The sequence below is a fragment of the Chiloscyllium plagiosum genome, unplaced genomic scaffold (genome assembly GCF_037043375.1).
Source record: "Chiloscyllium plagiosum isolate Xiang-an unplaced genomic scaffold, Cpla_swu_hap1 HiC_scaffold_8, whole genome shotgun sequence".
NCBI lineage: Eukaryota > Metazoa > Chordata > Chondrichthyes > Orectolobiformes > Hemiscylliidae > Chiloscyllium > Chiloscyllium plagiosum.
The window spans coordinates 58,387,400-58,405,815 of record NW_028270146.1 but is presented as its reverse complement, the minus strand read 5'-3'; the positions used below and the strand labels follow the sequence as shown (position 1 = coordinate 58,405,815).

General features: G+C 39.9%; 1 protein-coding gene across 4 annotated transcripts; it reads left to right on the top strand.

Annotated features, from left to right (window-relative positions):
• Positions 1 to 4,593: 4,593 nt before the first annotated feature.
• otx2b (orthodenticle homeobox 2b) lies at positions 4,594 to 17,658 on the top strand. 4 transcript variants are annotated; one of them, XM_043697735.2, is made up of 6 exons: positions 4,594 to 4,621; positions 4,875 to 4,971; positions 10,232 to 10,304; positions 14,066 to 14,267; positions 14,636 to 14,787; positions 15,435 to 17,658. In XM_043697735.2, the coding sequence occupies exons 4-6, from the start codon at positions 14,171 to 14,173 to the stop codon at positions 16,056 to 16,058; spliced, it is 873 nt and encodes a 290-aa protein (XP_043553670.1). In that variant the 5' UTR covers positions 4,594 to 4,621; positions 4,875 to 4,971; positions 10,232 to 10,304; positions 14,066 to 14,170; the 3' UTR covers positions 16,059 to 17,658. The 4 variants fall into 4 exon arrangements, with proteins under 4 accessions (XP_043553670.1, XP_043553668.1, XP_043553669.1 ...); XM_043697733.2 differs by lacking the exons at positions 4,594 to 4,621; positions 4,875 to 4,971 and adding an exon at positions 5,599 to 5,663; XM_043697734.2 differs by lacking the exons at positions 4,594 to 4,621; positions 4,875 to 4,971 and adding an exon at positions 6,058 to 6,117.
• The last annotated feature ends 758 nt before the right edge of the window (positions 17,659 to 18,416 follow it).

The following is an 18,416-nucleotide window of genomic DNA, read 5'->3' as shown; positions in this document are numbered from 1 at the left end:
AAGGTTTTGGATAATATTAAACTAGGTGAGAATATGAACAGTAATGAGGGTGCAAACAGGGCTCAAAGAAGATTTGAACAGACTAAGAATAGACAAGAGCATGGCAGTTCGAAAACAAGATGAATGACTGAACTTATTCAATTTGGTAGGAAGAATGCAGATGTAGATTATTCCTTAAATGATGAGATATTGGAAAGCATTGATATCCAAAGGGATTTGGTTTTCCTTCCTTGTGAGTCACTGAAAGATAACATGACAGGTGCAGCAAGCAATTAGGAAGGCAAATGCAAGATTATCTGACTATCAGAATAAAGATTTTTGTTTCAATTATTCAGAACTTCAGTAAAACTGCATCTGGAGTATTGTGTGTAGTTTTTGGTCCCCTTACATAAGGAATGATGTACCAGCCATGCAGGGAACACAGCAAATGTTCAACAAACTGATTCCTTGAATGTGCTATGAGAAGTAATGGAAGAGACTGGGCCTGTATTTTCTACAGTTTAGAAGAATGAGAGGTGGTCTCATTGAAATTTATATAATTCTTAAAGTTTGTGCAAAAAGATGTTTCTCTGAGCTGTGGGATCAAGACCGGGGACACAATCTTCAGAATAAGTGGTCAGCCGCTTTAAGACAGAAATGTGGAAGGGTATATTTTCATCCAAGTAAATCTTTAGAAATCTCAACTCCAGAGAACTGTAGAATCTTAGTCATTGAATAAGTTCAAAACAAAGACTAATAAATTTCTAGTTGCTAATGCCAACAAGGAATATGGGGATGGTGATGAAAAATAACATTGAGACAGGTGATCAGCCATGATCAAGAATGGTAGACCAGGTTTGAGCAGCTAAGGGACCTGTTCCTGCTTGAGTGTTACTACATTCTTAAGAAGAGGGAAAGCTAACAAGTGCATTATTGTGGGTAGTACTTTCTCGACACACAGAAGAGATCTGGAAATTGTTTGTGCTGCAAATTCCATCCTCCTACAATTCAGAGATTCTTGTTCAATGAAAGGAGAAGATGGCATTTAAAAGGTATAGCATTGTCTGTATTATGTGCTGAAATACCACACCAATCGATCTCTTCAGTTACAATGTAAATCACTGGTGTTGAAAAACACTGGATGTTGTCTGTATACTCCACATCAATTAACACTCAAGTTTCACAAAATATCATTGCATGGGCAAGTGTTACATATTAATAAACATTACTATCTGGCTAGTTCCAAATGAAAATGGAAGGCTTCAAGGATTAAAGTGAGACTCATATTCCTTATCCCTGTGCTTTGTTCAACAAAGACTTTGCATTTACAGTGATGTTTTGAAGTTAACTTTCGTTGTGATGCGAATAATATAGTTAAAGTGTGCAAAATAAATGCATTTGTATTTTCTAAAAACCAATGAATTTTAAATTGTTATATGGGCAATAGGAAGTCAAAGCTAGTTTGATGTCATGAATTAAACATGAGACTACTGTGTATTGCCTTGCATATGATAGATTTTATTACAGTTAGATACCTATACAAGTGTCTGCACATTTCAACTTTGGTGACAATTAATATGAAACAATTGTTTGTTGAGTTGTTAAAATTGACTCTTTTTTACATTTCATTTAAAGTTTGTTTTGTCTCCGTTCAGTTGCTAGCCCAATCTATAATAATATCGATGTACAAAGCAGATAATGAAAATGCTTATTAAAATGTGCACAAGCACTGTATTCAACTTTCCTGTTGTTGAAGAGTTTCATTTAAGTATAATGAATGTGTGCACGATATTTCATATTTTCCTTTAATATTTAAGTCCAAGTAATCCGAGTAAAAATGTACAGTAAAGTGGCTTTCAGATGATTTTAAACTTTCGGGAAGTTTGAATTGACAGAGTAGTGCACATCAAAATTCTTTGTAATAATATTTGTTTCACCGGTGACTCTGCCTCGAACTTAATATTTTTTTAAAATGCACTGAAACACTCAGAGGTTTGGCAATTTTTAAATGCCACGCCTAAACTTTAATCTGATAATGCGACAAGTCCTCCTAGTTTCTAGACATGAATACAAGCAAATGTCCTGAATGAATGTTTTGCAAGCGTTTGTTTAAAAGCCTGCAATTATTGGGATGGTGGGTAAGGATATTTTCCATTTATCCTCGTCTGTTCCACCTACTTAATATTTTAATGACAATTAACAAACGTCCATCTAAAGCAATTACTAAGAAACTGGAAAATTTGATTTCAAGGACTATACAATTTCGTTCATGATATGCTTCACAGGAATTGCACTTTTGTTTATTAATGTGGAAGTGCCGGAGGAATATAGTCTCACACTTTGTAAACTGTTATGACGCCAAGAAAGATTTAAATTAAAGATTGCACAAGCTTTAATAGATCGCTTTGTACAAGTTTCTGTTAGAGTAATATAAAAGGTTACACCACAAATAATGCACAGGAAATGTTAGATTGGCAGTGTATTTTTGTGGTAAGTCACCTGAGGGGCAAGTTTAATCTCTACACTGTACACCATCTAGACTAGTCCGAAGTTAGAGGATCTGTCTCTGATAAGTGTTCTTTCAATTAAACATTTTTGTTCAATTTCTTGTATCTGGATAATGTCCTGAAAATTTACAATCATTCCAGGTGATTTACGAATCATGTCAATATGATATTTGAATTCTAAAAATTGTTCAGTGTAAACCCACACCCGCCACTGTAATGCAATGGAATCTTAGCCTTCGTGACTTAGTTTGAATCTCATTTTAATTTAACAGAAATAAATACTAAACCAAGCATCTATTTTGTCTTATTGTACACAATCCATATTTATTTTCAGTTTCTGTGATTATTTTTAAACTTATCTGAAATGAAGCTGAATCAAACTTGATTGAGAATTGTCCTCATTGTGAACTCCGTTGCTATATTTTGCTCATATCTACAGGGTGCGTGTAACTCCAAGTCTGCAAACGTGAATTATGCATCGAAGTCATACTTTGTTCCCCGTCAAATATTTTTAATAGCCGAAGGTCGGATTAAGTTTACAGTGTTTTAATAATAAAGGTAACTTGATCCCGCGATGAGGAGGAGTTACTCGCCAAACCCAAATAAAGTCCCACATTGCTGATCTGACTCTAAAGATGTATTATGAATGCAGATTTAAACGTAATTCATAAACTGTGACTTGTTAAGAAACTTTGCTTTAGTTGTATGGTGATTTTACTGAGTCTCTCTATGTAATAGTTCCATCGTAACCAATGGAAGCAACGTTCGAATCGATTGTGTTCCTCGCCTTTTTAACTGTAAGGATTACTGGTACTCCCAGCTATTGCTCTTAGTAGATAGGACAACAAATTCCCAGTCAGAGATCATGCAAACGACGCCTCGAATGTTTTGTTATGTATTAACTAACATGCTTGCTGCCGGTATTATGTGAGGTTAGGCTCCCTTTGCATCATTCATAAGTTGTTTACAATGTTAATGTTGATCGAACATAATACTCAGGAAGATAACTTTCCCAGAGCTGTGATCTCTCGCTATTACAGTAAAGACGAACTTGGGAGAGAAGGGAGGAGGTAGGGGTGGGAAAAAGCGAACGTACGGATAACGAATGTGTTCTGTGTTAGAGAACCTGGTAAAACTGAGTATAAACAATCCGAATTTCATGAAGAATTGTCTCTGCCGAGACCCCAGCCTCGACTGCTGCTGTTGTTGCGCTCTCTTCTGTCTAGATTTCAAATTGTAACAACTTGCACAGACAGCCACAAATCTATTGTAAGGTTTAAATTGAATACATTTTAATGTATCGGATTTCCCATTGCCGGCCATGAGTCTTGTCGGATAAGTCACTTTCATTCCCAACACTTAAAAAGACCAGAATGATTTACATTCTATCATGCAGACGGTAACTCAACGCAATAAAAAAAGCTTCAGTCTAACATACTCTGGATAGCTGTTTTAAATTATCTTCTTTTCAAGAACAATAGTAACGCAGAGATATTTTTAAAGCAGTTATTATATTGTCCAAGTTTCTTCATCGGGACTACAGCCATTACAGATATTCTAACTCGTCTATCTTTGTAAAAGGAATCTCTCACAGACTCTATGTTTGTGTATCAGATGTGCTCACCGCTTTATCTGCCACTTCCCTGGTTATTTATTGACTGCCAGTGGATCTATTTTGTAAAATCAAATTCAGCAAACACTTAGCATGTTAACCCAGTATATTGAAACAAATGCCTTCGCGTATTCGGTGGGCATCTTCGATCTTAGCAGCAATTGTGTGTGCGTTTGGATGAAGTATTTAATCATCTTCTGTTGCAATGCTATTGAAATACAGCAGATTTTCAATTAAAGGCTTTCTGGAGCTCAACTGTAAATGTTCCGACCGAAGGCATGTCAAAAGTGAATTTCAATCACTGCCCATCTTTCATAGATTCCAGCCCAATTCCGCTTGTGATGTCTGTGGCTAAATATTTGCAATCGCTCCGATTAAATGCACTGGGGAGGGAGAGGGACAGTACAGATGGCAGCCAACTGCAGGGCGCTTCCAGGTGTTGCAGCCTTTCTGGACCAGTCATCCACAGACCACCACCACACTGAGTGGATTCCGTTCAAATGCCGCATTGCTTTGTTTTAAAGTAACACCATAACGTCTGTTCTTTTTAAGCGATTGGTCGGTTTCTGGTGTAGATGGGTAAAATAAAAAAAGTTTGACTCACAAAAGTAGTAGCCGTCTCCTACATATTGGAACATTAAAAAGTTGAGATAAGATGCAATAAAAGGCTGGAAGTATTTAGCAGTTCGGGCAGCGGCTGTGGCGAAGAAACAGACAACCTTTTGACAGGTCATCGGCCTAAGATACATTTTCAGCCTTTTCCTGTTTTGTTTCAGATTACTAATATTGGCGGTGGTTTGTTTTTATTTGCGAAGTATGGTGCGTGCGAGCACCGCTATAAGCATCGATTCCATGGTGTCTTATTAACAGCAGGTAAATATAACACAGATTTATTGATAGTCCAATTTACAAATTCCCAACTTCAGAGATCTCCAAAAATTGACATGAATTTGTGTAAAAGCGGCATCTCGCGTTGAAAGGGTTAAAATATTCAAAAGCAGTTCAAAGATAATAACTGTCCAAGAGAGTCATGGAAATGGGAAACTGGCAAAGGACAAGAATGAAATTGGCAAAAGGTGATAAGACTGCAGAAAGTACTGGGATAAAGTGACAGAGCGAATGAAGTCTCTCTCTCTCTCTCATACGCACACATACACACTTGGATCTGGTTTAGATTGCTATTTTTTCCACTCAGCTCGTGTTTCGTTCTTTTTTCTGTTGGCAGCTCGCTGCTGTGAAGGGATTAAATTGTATAATTTGGAAAACAGTCATCTGCTCCAGAACTGAGTCAGAGGCTGATTGCAGCGCCGCGCTGTTCACAACACAACTTTAACCCGATGAAAAGCAATGAAAAAATGATTCCTGGCTGATGCTCCCGAGCCCCCACTCGCCACTGCCCTTTGAAAGTAGTCATACAGTACAGCACCACGAACACCCCCACCCCCACCCCATCCCCCAACCCTCGCTTATTCTGTTTTGATTTGCATTGACGACTGGTTTTCGAGATATTCCTGCGAAATTTGGGAAATGAATCTCTCAGTTCACGACTCTCCTTTCCACTCCAGGTGAGGTGGGAGGTCTTTAAGATTTCCTTGCTAATTAAAACTCGTGATATACTTGTACTAACCAACTTATAACAATATATTGACGTGTGACTATAGGGGGAGAAATAAGAGGCCGGTTTAATTGATTTTGCTGTTTGTGATCGAATGATGTTCGATGACTTTGCCTTCTTTGAGTTTTTGCGTGACTGTCTCTGTGGTGATAACATATTTAGACACAAATCTATCCAGATTTTCTTTGATTTATACGACTCCTCCCACATTTCTTCTGTTCAGGAAGTGCAGTCTGTTTTCTAAAGAGTACATCTTGGCTTCACGATATAAAAGGTACTGGGCAAATGCGGTCGTATCTATTCAGAAACTGAACTATCAATTTGACGTAATGTGGGACAGAAGGTTAGCAACTGTAATAGTAAATCGTCCGATGAACTACAATTGACAGGGTGTAAGACACCGGGTAAAACACCTTTTTCATTCTATGTTGCCACTTCTTTGCTTTGTTGTAACATTGATTTGTATTAAAAAAAAAGCAAGCGGATCAGGCTGCGTATGTAGGTGTCAAATCAGCCGCCCAGTGCGGTGTGCTGCAATATTGATTTATAAGTTTAATATCAACGGGTCATACATATTTCACTACATATGTGTAGGTGATCAGTACCTTGCGAGTTTTCAACGTGTAACATTTCAAATAATGATCATTTTTAGATTAGCTTTTTGTTTCGCTCCAGAGTACAATGCTGAGATCTTCTTCCCCAGTTTTGTTTTAATGTCACTTTACCAACTCACTAATAATTTGCTGACACCTAGAACATTAACATGAGCAGTTAATCAGATCTTTTACTCAGAAAGTAAAGCACTGACGGTCGTGTAAACTGTTCAATCACCCATTAATGCAATGTTTCTTTTTTAAGTTTCAAAAACTAGCATCCAATTTGTTTTTATAAGATCCAACCTTGTGACCCATTATATCACAGAAAGACTTAGCTAAAGCTGGTCAATTCTTCAACGCTTCCACAGGATTGTTTTCGTTTAGCCTAGCCATTGGTCTTTAAGAAAATACTTGTCTCATATTTTGCTGTAAGTTGAATTGACAATTCAACATTTCAATTCACAATACTTTTATCGACATGGAAAAAAGTGATCCAATATCACTCAGGCTGTTATGTTTATAGCTCAACTCTTAAAGTTTTAACTTAAGTAAAACGAATATCTTAAAACTAAAGAGAAGGCAATTAAAATCCAATAGATTTCAGATGATTGGGTTTATCCTTTCTCGTAGAAATATTGCACTCCGAACATCAATTGTATAGAGGTTTGAGGAAGCATTGGAACAACGTGGAACTTTTATCGAGATTTGAGTTATTTTCTTGATGTAAATAATTTCATTCGAAATGCAAGAGATAAAGCACTTCAAAGAAAATTTATTCTTGTAGTGCCTTTCATGGGGCGACAAAACGATTATGTCTTGTTTAAAATAAATAAATGAATTTCAAGGAATCTACTGTGGTCCGTCACATCCAAAAACGAAGGCGATTTATCGTGCGGGCATCATTCAAGGTGCAGAACGACAACGAATTCAAATTGAACCAGTGATACACCTCAGCGAGGTCATTTTCCACTCTTTGATACTCTTTGATACATACAATACGCAACAGAAACAAATAACCACCTTCCCTCGAATAATTTCGCAACTGATTGCTAAGGGGATCTTGTGCATAATAATTTGACCGGGGCAAAGAAAATGCGATAAACATGTTAAATTTCGATAAAAGACCATATCAATCCATATTAACTGCAGCAGTAGTTCGATCTAGACAGTGCTGACTGACATGTCGTTCCCATTAACACTTCAAACGGGTTTTCTAAAATAAGATCACGGAAAGTGATTGTCGAAATTATTAAAATGTAACAATAAAACAATCGTACAGCAAATCATTTCTAATATACGCCACCAATCTGGCAGAAGTATGTTGACTTTTGTCATCAGCTTAAGAAAATCAGTTTTCCCAAAATTCTATCTCTGCCATTAGTGTATTCTTACTGAGGATCTTGCTGTATGTGGTTTGTGTTCGGGTCTGGCTGTGTCTTCGTTAAGGAATGAGGCACGGACATTAAAACTAAACATTTACTTTGCCTGCAGTTCAACAGCATGGTTGAAGCCTTGAAGCATGGCTTCTGCAAAGTTTCCAATTTTGAATCTGTGAAGTTTTGTGGTTTTTTTTGCGCTTGATTCGGCCACCTAAGTGTTGTGACCAGTGTGGCGCTGTTGTGCTTTTATAGTTATTGAATAAAAATAGTCGATGCTGCTCCTCCAGTTTCCTCTGAATTTCACAACAATTTCATTCGCATTGAAACATTACAGCAGAAAGTCTGCAAAGCCAAACGCGGGGGGGTGGGGGGGGGGGGGGGGGGGGTGGGAGAGGTGGGGAGTTTCACTGAGATCAATTGGTGGTTGCTTGAATGAATGGCCTTTGCCATTCTCTATTTCCTAGAAATCCATTACTCTTAACTTTGCAATTAGTCCATTTCAATCCATTCGCTATTTCTTTGAATTGTTCTTGCCATTCTCTCCTTAATTGTTTGCCAGAGAAGAGCCCATTTTAAGACATCTGTTGACACTAGGAGTCGTGTAACTGTGGGTGTTGTTGTTGATAGCCAGCGGCATCTCAAACAATTACGTATATTGGGTTAAGAAAACTGATGATATCTGTTAATATGATTCCTTTTGAGTCGTGTTGTAGACTACTTGAAGCCGGATTATTGCTATACATGGTGGGCCGTGCTCTTAACCGGAACATTTAGAAACGGTACTGACCACAAAGTGGTAACACCATTTGCACAGTTGTACATGAAAATATTTGGATTGGGCACACCTTAATGTTGATCAACATTTTCACCAGTTTTCTATCATTTTCCTCTTAGAATTCACATTCCCCCTTCTGACTGATCTCGGTTCTTGCTCCAGTTGCACTCTTTCCGCAACCAAAGAGTTTCTGTTTTATTTGAAATTACTAATTGTCTCCAGTCTTCAAAAAAAATCTGATTATTCTCCCTTCAGTCTATCTGCGAGCTTTAAGCGCGCGTTTAAGAAAATTTTGTTTTCTCTCAGGCAATATTTGGGCGACTTTGGTGTAGTTATTTTTCCATTATGGACGCTGCAAGTGAGGTGCAATGAAATGCCGCACGCACATCTCGATGTACGGAAACAACGGGTTATCCTGGCCAAGTGAATCGACCTAGAGTGTTGTTATTTCCCTTTTTAGTATCGCTAATTCATTCTTGGTCTGATTTTGAAGTCTTTATTCTCCACGTGTGCTAGGCCTGCTATTCGTATTTCTAGAAAGATTGTTTCTACTTCAAAGCACGGAAATTGGATCCTAGGCCACAGGTTAATCGCACTGATAAAACTCATTTAATTGGAGTGGTGTTATTCGAGCTTTCTGTCTGTCTGTCTAACTATCTATCTATTTATCTATCACCAACTACCAACCCATAATTTACTGCACTGTTGTTTAAATTATGATTATATTTTCGTTTGTTTTAATACTTGTCCTTGAAGCTAGTCTGCCTTTTCTATTGATATTAAATGATGTGTTCTTACCTTCAGTTGCATAGTTCCCTGTATAATTATGAATTCTTCACACTCTGGTTCATCACTGGTTGTTCTCTGGCCCTATGACAGTTGTAGCCGGGTTTGTTATTATTCCCTGCGTCAGTTATCCTAAATTATTCTACTTAATGCCTTCTCGCTGTGGCATTCTTGCTAGTGTAACTCCGGGTTACTCTTATCCATACTCGGTTCTCTTGTTGGTTCAACCCAAAATCACTAACCTGATTGCTCCCTCTGTTTAATACCTTCATAATTATTCTCCCTGTCTCTCTGCTTCCCACCCCTCGATAGGTGTGATTTTATGCCTTTTCTATATCCTTCGAAATGATTCTTGCTTGTCCATCTGTCTTCTTAACTCAGTCCCGAATTGTCATTTAATACGTCTTGTTTTAATTATGTTTGTTTTAATCCTAGTTTATCTCTGCCTGTCTCCATGTTATTCTGGCTGGTGAATGTGAATGCTTTCAAAGTGTTTCATTCTCTCTCACTTTTTCTCTCGCTCTCTCCTGTTCAGTGCTACTAAATTTTAACTGCCATTACTTGTTTTTCTTTTCCTTCATTTTCTGCTTTGGGGTTACTTCTCCCTGTTTTTGATTCTCTCTCTCTCTTCCTCTCTCTCTCCTTCGGAGCAGCGTTTCTCTCATTCTGGTTCTGCTGAGATGTGTCAATCATTCTCCCTTTGCTATTGGCTGCGGAGTTTGCGTCAAAAAGTTACCAGAGAGGCGCTTTCTCAGCAAGTCTCAGAGAAAGGGGAGAGAGAGAGACCAGCACAACTCAGCAATCTCGATCATTTTCCATTTCCATACATCAGAGACCAGCTTTAAATAGGTTCACCCATCTTCTTCTTAAAATAGACAGAGTCTGACTTGGCTCGCTGATATTGGAACAATTGTACACGAAAAGATTTTGCCAATCGATAATCTGGAGACTTCTAACCTATTTCTTGTGTATTTGCTTTCAGGGACAAAGGCCGCCAGTATCGGGGAAGCCTGACTTGTTTGGGGTTTTCCTTCGACCTAAGCACTGTAAAACAGGTGAGTTTCTTTGCAAAACAAAACACAACTTAACCTTCCTCTGTGGTCGAAAATCTTAGTTAATATGTTCGTACCGAATGGGGTGTTTGATTTCAAACTCTGCGCAAGACCTCCTATAGAATATCAAATGTGTAAAAACATCTACCCTGGGGTGAATCCCGCTTGATGTGGTCATTCGTGCAGTAGAAGACTTTTCGTATATTCGGCTTGTTGACGATTGTGCTTTTTAGTCCAAAGGCTGTTCTGACCAGTCTGAAAATCTTGGTGCTTGTTTTGTATTTTGAAGAACATACACTGAGTTCTGGGAGATTGGATGGGGATGAAATGGCAGAGAAATAAGTAAAAGTCTCGCCCTGTGTTTTCGTAGTATATGCTCGTTTGCTAGTTTCTAGAATAAATGTGTTAACTTGCCCAGTCGTGTGCGAATTGAGCGGAAACAGTTTTCTTTCGCGCGTGTTGGGTTTGCTACTGGATCCCAGTAAATTCCCCTCATCCCCATGAATGTTCAAACACGGATAATTGGGGAGGCGTGGATTTCTCTCGATTTCTTTTCCTGATATCGTTGATCTGCCCCTGCAATCACATCCTCATTTGAGGCTGCAGATGTTTATTGCCAGGCGTTTATCAGTTCAAATAAACTGGAATGAGATCGATCGCTTCCCAATTATTGACGAACAGCTTTCCTGGCAGAGGGTCGGATCAATAACCTAACCGAGAAGAAACCTCGCTGAACAAAACCTCCGCTGCTTTCCGCTCGAATTCTAGACGTGAATATAAAACTACTTGGTTTTCTTTTCAATGCAAAGCGGTTTGTTCAAAATCTATTTAAATTTCGGATAGCTTAAAAAAAAAGAAACCTAAGGTTTGAGTTTCCAACAAACTTTCCACCAAAACAAAAACTGCGTTCAGTAATTTTACAAAATAGCTTTAACAATTCCAACGTTCGACTCAGCTCCGGAAGCACTTGGTCCGTGCAGTAAAAGTTTAAGGGATCTTGTCTTTTTTTTAAGTAAAAACTGGAACCTACTATAACATACTTCAATCAAAGAAGTTGAAGTTTATACATAAATGAATACGTATTTTAAAATTAATATAATGATATTTTCTAGATTTATAAAGAAGTCTTTGAAACCTAAAAGCCAGCTTTATTTGCTAAAGTTGAAATGTTAACTAAACAACCAGTCAGTATTAGTCTGCAGCTTCACGTACGTACGAATATCACATTTAAATATTTGAAATTAAGGTCAGTATTTTTCTAATTGACGTTTAGTTTCTCCTGATACTTAGACTCATGTGAGATAATTGCTTTAACCTTTTGACTAATTTCGAAATATTATTTAATGCCCAAACGGTTGGATTAGTCAGATCCCTTTTTATCCCTCAAGCAAATATAAATTAAGATTTTAAATGTCTCATTGCATAACCTTATTGCAAGAATCTTGAAAACGTTTCCGTTAAGATTTATCCAGCGGGAGAGCTTGTCGCTGTAAATGTAGAGTCTAAGTCATCAAGAGTATCTAAACCTGTAAACAGCAAGATCCACCATTCATTCTATTTGAGCGGGTGCCGCATTTAGCAAAGCCACTCACATCTCACCAGCTTATCTTGCATGTACATTGAACGTGGAACTGTAAGCCCTGAACAAGTTTGGAAACTTGCGGACACGTAACTACAGCGCGTATTTAAACGAAAAAATTTGAACAACTCTAATTACAGTAAACATTAAATTTAAAACTGTTCATCATTTTGCATTTCGTACAGGTTAGGAGATGACGAGAGGAAGGGTTAAATGCAGTTTGAAATAAATAACTTACCATCATCGTTTAAACACGCTTCATTTCAAATTGTGGCAGTAGAGCAGCGGCCATAACACGTTACAAATACTGTATCAAATATGAAAGTAAATGCTAGTTGTTCGAAATCCCACGAGTCTCAAGGTTGCAGGGCCGGGCCCTATATGAGGTTAATGATGTTTTTTTTAATAAACACAGTTCGACTCTATAGCTTTGTTTCATTTCCATCAAGCAGAAAATTAATCAGAACAAATGCAGCAGGGATGAGGGAGAAAGCGTTCTTCGCCATCCCAGTTTTTGCAGCGTCCTGTAATTAAGGAACGTGTGCCACCCGGATTATCTCGTTAATTTATCAAGAAAACATTTATTATAATTAATTCTCGGCCGCATGCTCGGCGGGGTAATTACGATCGACCGAATGCCGAGCAACTGGTAGATAGGATTCTTTCAAAAAGTGACAGATTGTGCTGGGAAGCCGACAGACTCGACCCGCTCTCTATATAACTGGTTCCACTTCTCTCGCAGTCAGCAAGGGAAGCAATTTCCCTGTGGCTTCAGCCTTGCAGGTACGGCCAGTCGGGTCGGGAGTGGAAGGCTGCAACTTGCAATTCATTTTGTTTTAGGTAAGGGCCTGTACTTGAAACTGGCAAAGATTGTGTTTTATTTCTCTATCGGTGAATAGTAGCAATAGAATGAATGAGCATTGGGTTACTCGGGCTGAAGTCTGAGACTGCACCAAGGGTCATGTGGCTTATTCTGCAGCTTTGGTTTTTTTTAAAAATATTCTGGAAGTAGCCCCTTTTAACACGGGCTGGACCCAGTAGACGCTATGTAGAATGCTGTCTGCTATATTTAATAGGTCAGCGTCTGAATGAGTCGACTGCCTAGTTTTTGTTTTGTAATGAGAAGTTTGGTTATTGCAACCCTCACCTCCGCCATTTTGAAGGTGTGCTCGCTCTTCCTAAACATCGTCTCCTCAAAGTAAGATGCCAGGCGCAAATCAGGTGCCGCCACTTTTATTCTAAAGTCAAGTAAAATATTTTCATTGTTGTTGTGATGCAGGAGATTTTTGGAGTATTTCTTGGAGAATTGATCAGGTGACAATATATGACTTCCGCGGGTAAACCGTTTTAGACCAAAGTTGTCCAATCAACTGAGGAATCTGACCCCAGTGTGTGTAAACTGGGCACTAAACTCTTCTTTCAATCATGTTGGTTTGTTTTTAACATTCAGGTGCAATACAATTGAGCACAAATAGTTTTGATTTCCCGGCGATGTTTCTCTACCCCCCTCCCCCATTGAGAATTGCGACTTGTTGGCTTTGTCTCCGAGCAACCCACCACTAAGGTGGATATTCTGTACCGCGAAACCTCGACACTTCATTGACTCGGGGAGCTGAGGCGTTGTGCTGCGTCTCACTAAATGTTGGCCTTCCAATTCAAACAGGTGTATTCTCAGCTCCGTCAAATAAAACGGAGAACTTCGCTAGCGTCCGGTTGCAAATCCTACACAGGAACCTCTTTTTTTTTAACATTGCGTCTTTGTTTTTCCCTGTGCATAAACTCTTTGTTATCGGTAGTTTGTCGATTTTCTCCTTCCCGGGCCAGCAACTCATTGTCTCTGCAAATGGTCCACAATCAAGTTTTGTTTGAGCCAATTAGCGTGATAACAGATTGGTGCTAACGAATGGGATCTATGCAAATTGCATTGCTAACAATGCGCTGTGTGCATTTCAGGCATTGGGGTTTTGTTATGTGGAAGGCGTACTTTATGAATGGGTGTAGCACGTTTTTTGGGACATATTTATCTGGTCTCCATCCCTGGGTCCAAAAGACAGCTGGGGGTCTCCGGATGCTTTAAAGAGACAGGCTGAGATCTATTGAGGAATCAGATACTTTCCAGTGATCGGAGATACAACATCTCCTCTAGATCCCTCCTCTCATCAACCTTTTCTCTTCCTCTGAGTAGGTTTAAACCGAGGCCTTTCTGCAAACTCAGCCGAGAACCCAAAGGACACGGACTCCGGATTTTTCTCTCGTTTCTCGCAGACTTGCTCTTCAAACCAACTTTAGCATGATGTCTTATCTCAAGCAACCTCCATACACAGTGAACGGCCTGAGTCTGACTAGTTCGGGCATGGATCTGCTTCATCCCTCGGTCGGCTACCCCTGTAAGTACTTGCTGAAACTTGTACTTTAACGGGGAACGAAAGGTGCCGATTATTTCATCTGGTTATTGCTTTTAAACGGGAATTATCAGTGGAATTCAGGGAAACAGAATGACCTCATTCCAGTTTCAAAGCCACGGAAAGGCTTTGCTTGTGTGTATTGTGTGTGTGTGTGTGTGTGTGAGAGAGAGAAACGTTTCTGCCCTGAGAGCGCGCCCAGTTGACTGGTCCTGCCTGAAGTGACTCCTGGGTTTAGGTTTCGACTCCAAATGCGGGGTGTTTTCACCTCGAACTGAAAGCTTTTTTCTCTCTCTCGCGTTCACAACCGAATTCCCGAGACGTTGACCGATCGGCTTGTTTTCTGTTTGAAGCTACACCGCGGAAGCAGCGGCGAGAGCGAACCACTTTTACCCGGGCGCAGCTGGACGTCCTGGAGGCGCTGTTCGCCAAGACCCGCTACCCGGACATCTTCATGAGGGAAGAGGTGGCTCTCAAAATCAACCTCCCCGAGTCCAGGGTGCAGGTGAGCGGTACACTGCACCACACCCACAACTGCACCGGAGCTTCCCAGCTTTTGTCCGCGCGAATCCCGCTCGCCCCAGAGAAGTGGGAGAGAGAGAGAGAGAGAGAGAACTGAAAAATGGGATGGAAGGATGTTTGAGGGAAGAGGGTGGGAGACTCCGCCGGGAAATGAGTTCATGACCCGCAGCGAGCCCAGGGGCCCGGCTCTGAGCTTCTCTGAATGGGATTGAGAGCGAAAAGCCGTAAACTCTTTGAGATTATTTCCAAACAAAACAGTGGATTTAAGACCTGTCAAGTCAAACATGTTACTTCCGTGTAAAGTTTTGTACGAACAGAGCACACTTTCCTGCGTTCTTGTTGCTAAAGGAAAACTGAAGAGAGGCCAGATAAAAAAAGTTCCTTATATTATTTCCTTATGACTAACGTTCGAGATAATGTTGACCACAAAAACAGTTCCCGAATTGAAGGGGCCGGTTAATTCCCTGTTGGCTAAGATACGAATTTCGTGAAATACAAAAAACATAATATTACAATAAAATGATTTGCTACAACCTTGCTAACAGAGTACAGCCATTGCACTGCACTGGTTTCAGGTTTGGCTTTTTTTTGTAAGAGTTGAACTGATTTTCCTCTGGTTTTGTTTTAAAGGTTTGGTTCAAAAACCGTCGAGCAAAGTGCCGCCAGCAGCAGCAACAGCAGCAGAACGGAGGGCAGCATAAAGTTCGACCCACCAAGAAGAAAAGCTCGCCAGCCCGGGAGCCGAGCTCGGAGAGCGGGGCGAGCGGTCAATTCACACCGCCCTCCAGCACCTCGGCGACGGTCATATCGAGCAGCAGCGCCCCGGTATCGATTTGGAGCCCCGCGTCCATTTCTCCGATTGCTCCCGATTGTCTGTCCACGTCTTCGTCCTGCATGCAGCGCTCCTACCCCATGAACTACACCCAGGCCTCGGGTTACACGCAGGGATACGCCGGATCCACGTCCTACTTCGGGGGAATGGACTGCGGTTCGTACCTATCCCCGATGCATCACCAGCTCCCAGCCCCAGGGACGGCGCTCAGTCCCATGGGCACTAATGCGGTCACTGCAGGCCACCTCAATCAGTCTCCGGCCTCCCTCTCTGCCCAGGGCTACCCTGCCGGCGGATTAGGCTTTAATTCCACCGATTGCTTGGATTATAAAGACCAAACAGCCTCATGGAAACTCAACTTTAATACTGACTGCTTGGATTACAAAGATCAAACATCTTCGTGGAAGTTCCAAGTTTTGTGAAGTGTTGGGACTCTCTTTGAAATTGGACAAATCATTCCAATGTTAAACCTTTGGAATGGAGAGCACATGACTTACCGTCATTCCAGTTCTTGTAGCCAACCATCCGGTTAAACCTTTGGAATGGACAGGACGATATTTGTAATCATTCCAAATGTAGCCATTTTAAAGTTGGCCTTTAAAAACAAAACAAAAGGACCATCAGGGCTGTGTGAATTGTGCGATTGGTGTCACAGATGCACTACTTTATTTAAAAAGAAAATGTTTATAAGGGTTCCATATGTAGTTCTGAGAGACAATCAATGTGTGTCTTATATCAGTGGTACATCTGTGTTTTTATTTGTGCTAGACTCAAAGCAAGTATGATCTGCTATACTGTATGCAAGTGTGTGAACCCTTTGTCGCTGTTGAACTCGAGCGGTGGGGGAGGGGTGGGCATGGTTCTGCTGTTGTTTAAAATTGAGCTAAATTCTGTTGGAATAGGTACCCACCATTGTTTGAAATGAGCGCCTTCAAACATAAGCTGAACTGTGAAACTTCGTGACTCTAGCTGCATCTTTCACACGGGCGCTCAAACTATTTGTCCTTATGAACCCAATAGCTTCAAAGATGGCCGGTTGTATTGACCCCACTGAGGGTCAGGTGCTCAGAAGTTGGTTCTTTTGTTTGCAGGTGTTAATAAAGTAATATATATGCATAAACATAACCATACTGGAGTCCACAGATACGGACGACTATTTTAAAGTCATTCTAGCACAATTTAGATTTGTCTTCCACGGCTAAATCTGAAACAATATTCAATAAAGTGGAAATCCTGAGGCTCGATGGCACTTAGTGGGTGTGTTCAAAACTGCATGACTTCGAGTCTGCCATTAGGGTCCATTAGTTTACCAAATAATGTCAGTTCAGGAATTCCATTCCCTCCCTTCTGCCCACCAAACCCCAGCCCCCACCCCTCCACTCCCATCATAAGACATGAGGGTGAGAATGTGCTTTTATAGCTTGCAGCCAATCTGTTAGAGTGGCGAAAATTTGCACTGTACCACGTCTATTTTCCTTTTGTTTTTTCATTTTAGAGGCACAGATATAAGCTGTTATGTTTATAAGTTTTAAAATGAGAAGAAGACAAATTCTTGTAGCAACTGATGCACAAACGATGCCTGACTTAGAGTGTGTGTATACATATATCATATAATATATACATACTCCAACCTGCAACTTCTGAAGCTAAACAAACGCTAGGCGCTTTACTTGTCTATTTTCCTTGAAAGTTCTGAAATTTTATCGATTTTTTTTATGTACAGGATACTTTTGTATTTCTTCTTAGTGTAAAAATGACGGGGCTTGATCTGGATTCCAGTCTCTACCACCTATTTTCCTTTTTATTAGGTATTGTAAGTGTTTTCAATGTAAATGTAGGTAAGATATAAATTGATTCATAAATTGTGCTTTTTACACGTGAACTTTTGTCCATTTCAGATATTTATTGTCCAACTAATTCATATAAATATTCGGTTATGTACAGTGCTTATTTTATGATAGATAAAAGGTCTTGTGAAATTTCGATCATTTCTTTATAATAAATATCACTTTTGCTGCTGAACTGGTTAATATTAGCTGCCCAGCTCATCCATCCTGGTCCCACCCATTATGCTGTTACTCTCCTAATTTGGTGGCTGATTAAAGCGGATTTAGTATGAACCTGCGTACTATATTTGCTAACACGTTTTGCAGAGACTTAAATTTATTCTTGAATTACATGATTGTGACAGCACATATCAAGTGTCTGAATGCGAACAATGTAATTGGATGGAAATGCAGAATCTGTTGCAAACACAACTGCAAACATTGGCGTGGTTCCTATGAGCGCCTGAATATCTCATCCACCACAAGACACCATATATGCCGATTTTATTATTTTTGAAAGATAACTTAATGCACAATCTCAACGTCTCAGTCTCACTTCTAACTGCGAGAAGACTTGGATTGGTGCAAACGTTACTAATATCAAAAATATGTGGAGAGATGGTAAATATATTCAAAGAGTGTAAACAGCTACTAGTGTATTTCAGCTCTCACAGTACAGCCATTTTCACCGTTTTAAATTATTTTGTTTGGACTAGGATACCAAAAACTATTTGGCTCATTCATCTTTAAATGCATTATACACTAAGATCCCAAGTCACTGAGCAAGCTTTTATTTCTGAGCACAGAAAACTGCGCAATGGCCGCTTTATTCAATTGACTTTCAACATATAAAACACGCGTTTAAGTAACACCCTTCGGACCTGAAGGGGATTGTTAATCATGACCTTTTTACTCACACACTCTAAGGAAAGCATTCAAAGCAAATCGGACTGC

Bases quoted from the DNA above. Each gene is read 5' to 3' on its own strand.
- otx2b (XM_043697735.2), top strand. From the start codon at position 14,171: ATGATGTCTTATCTCAAGCAACCTCCATACACAGTGAACGGCCTGAGT. The intron at 14,268-14,635 runs GTAAGTACTTGC...TTCTGTTTGAAG, and splicing joins TCCCTCGGTCGGCTACCCCT to CTACACCGCGGAAGCAGCGG. The intron at 14,788-15,434 runs GTGAGCGGTACA...TTTGTTTTAAAG, and splicing joins TCCCCGAGTCCAGGGTGCAG to GTTTGGTTCAAAAACCGTCG.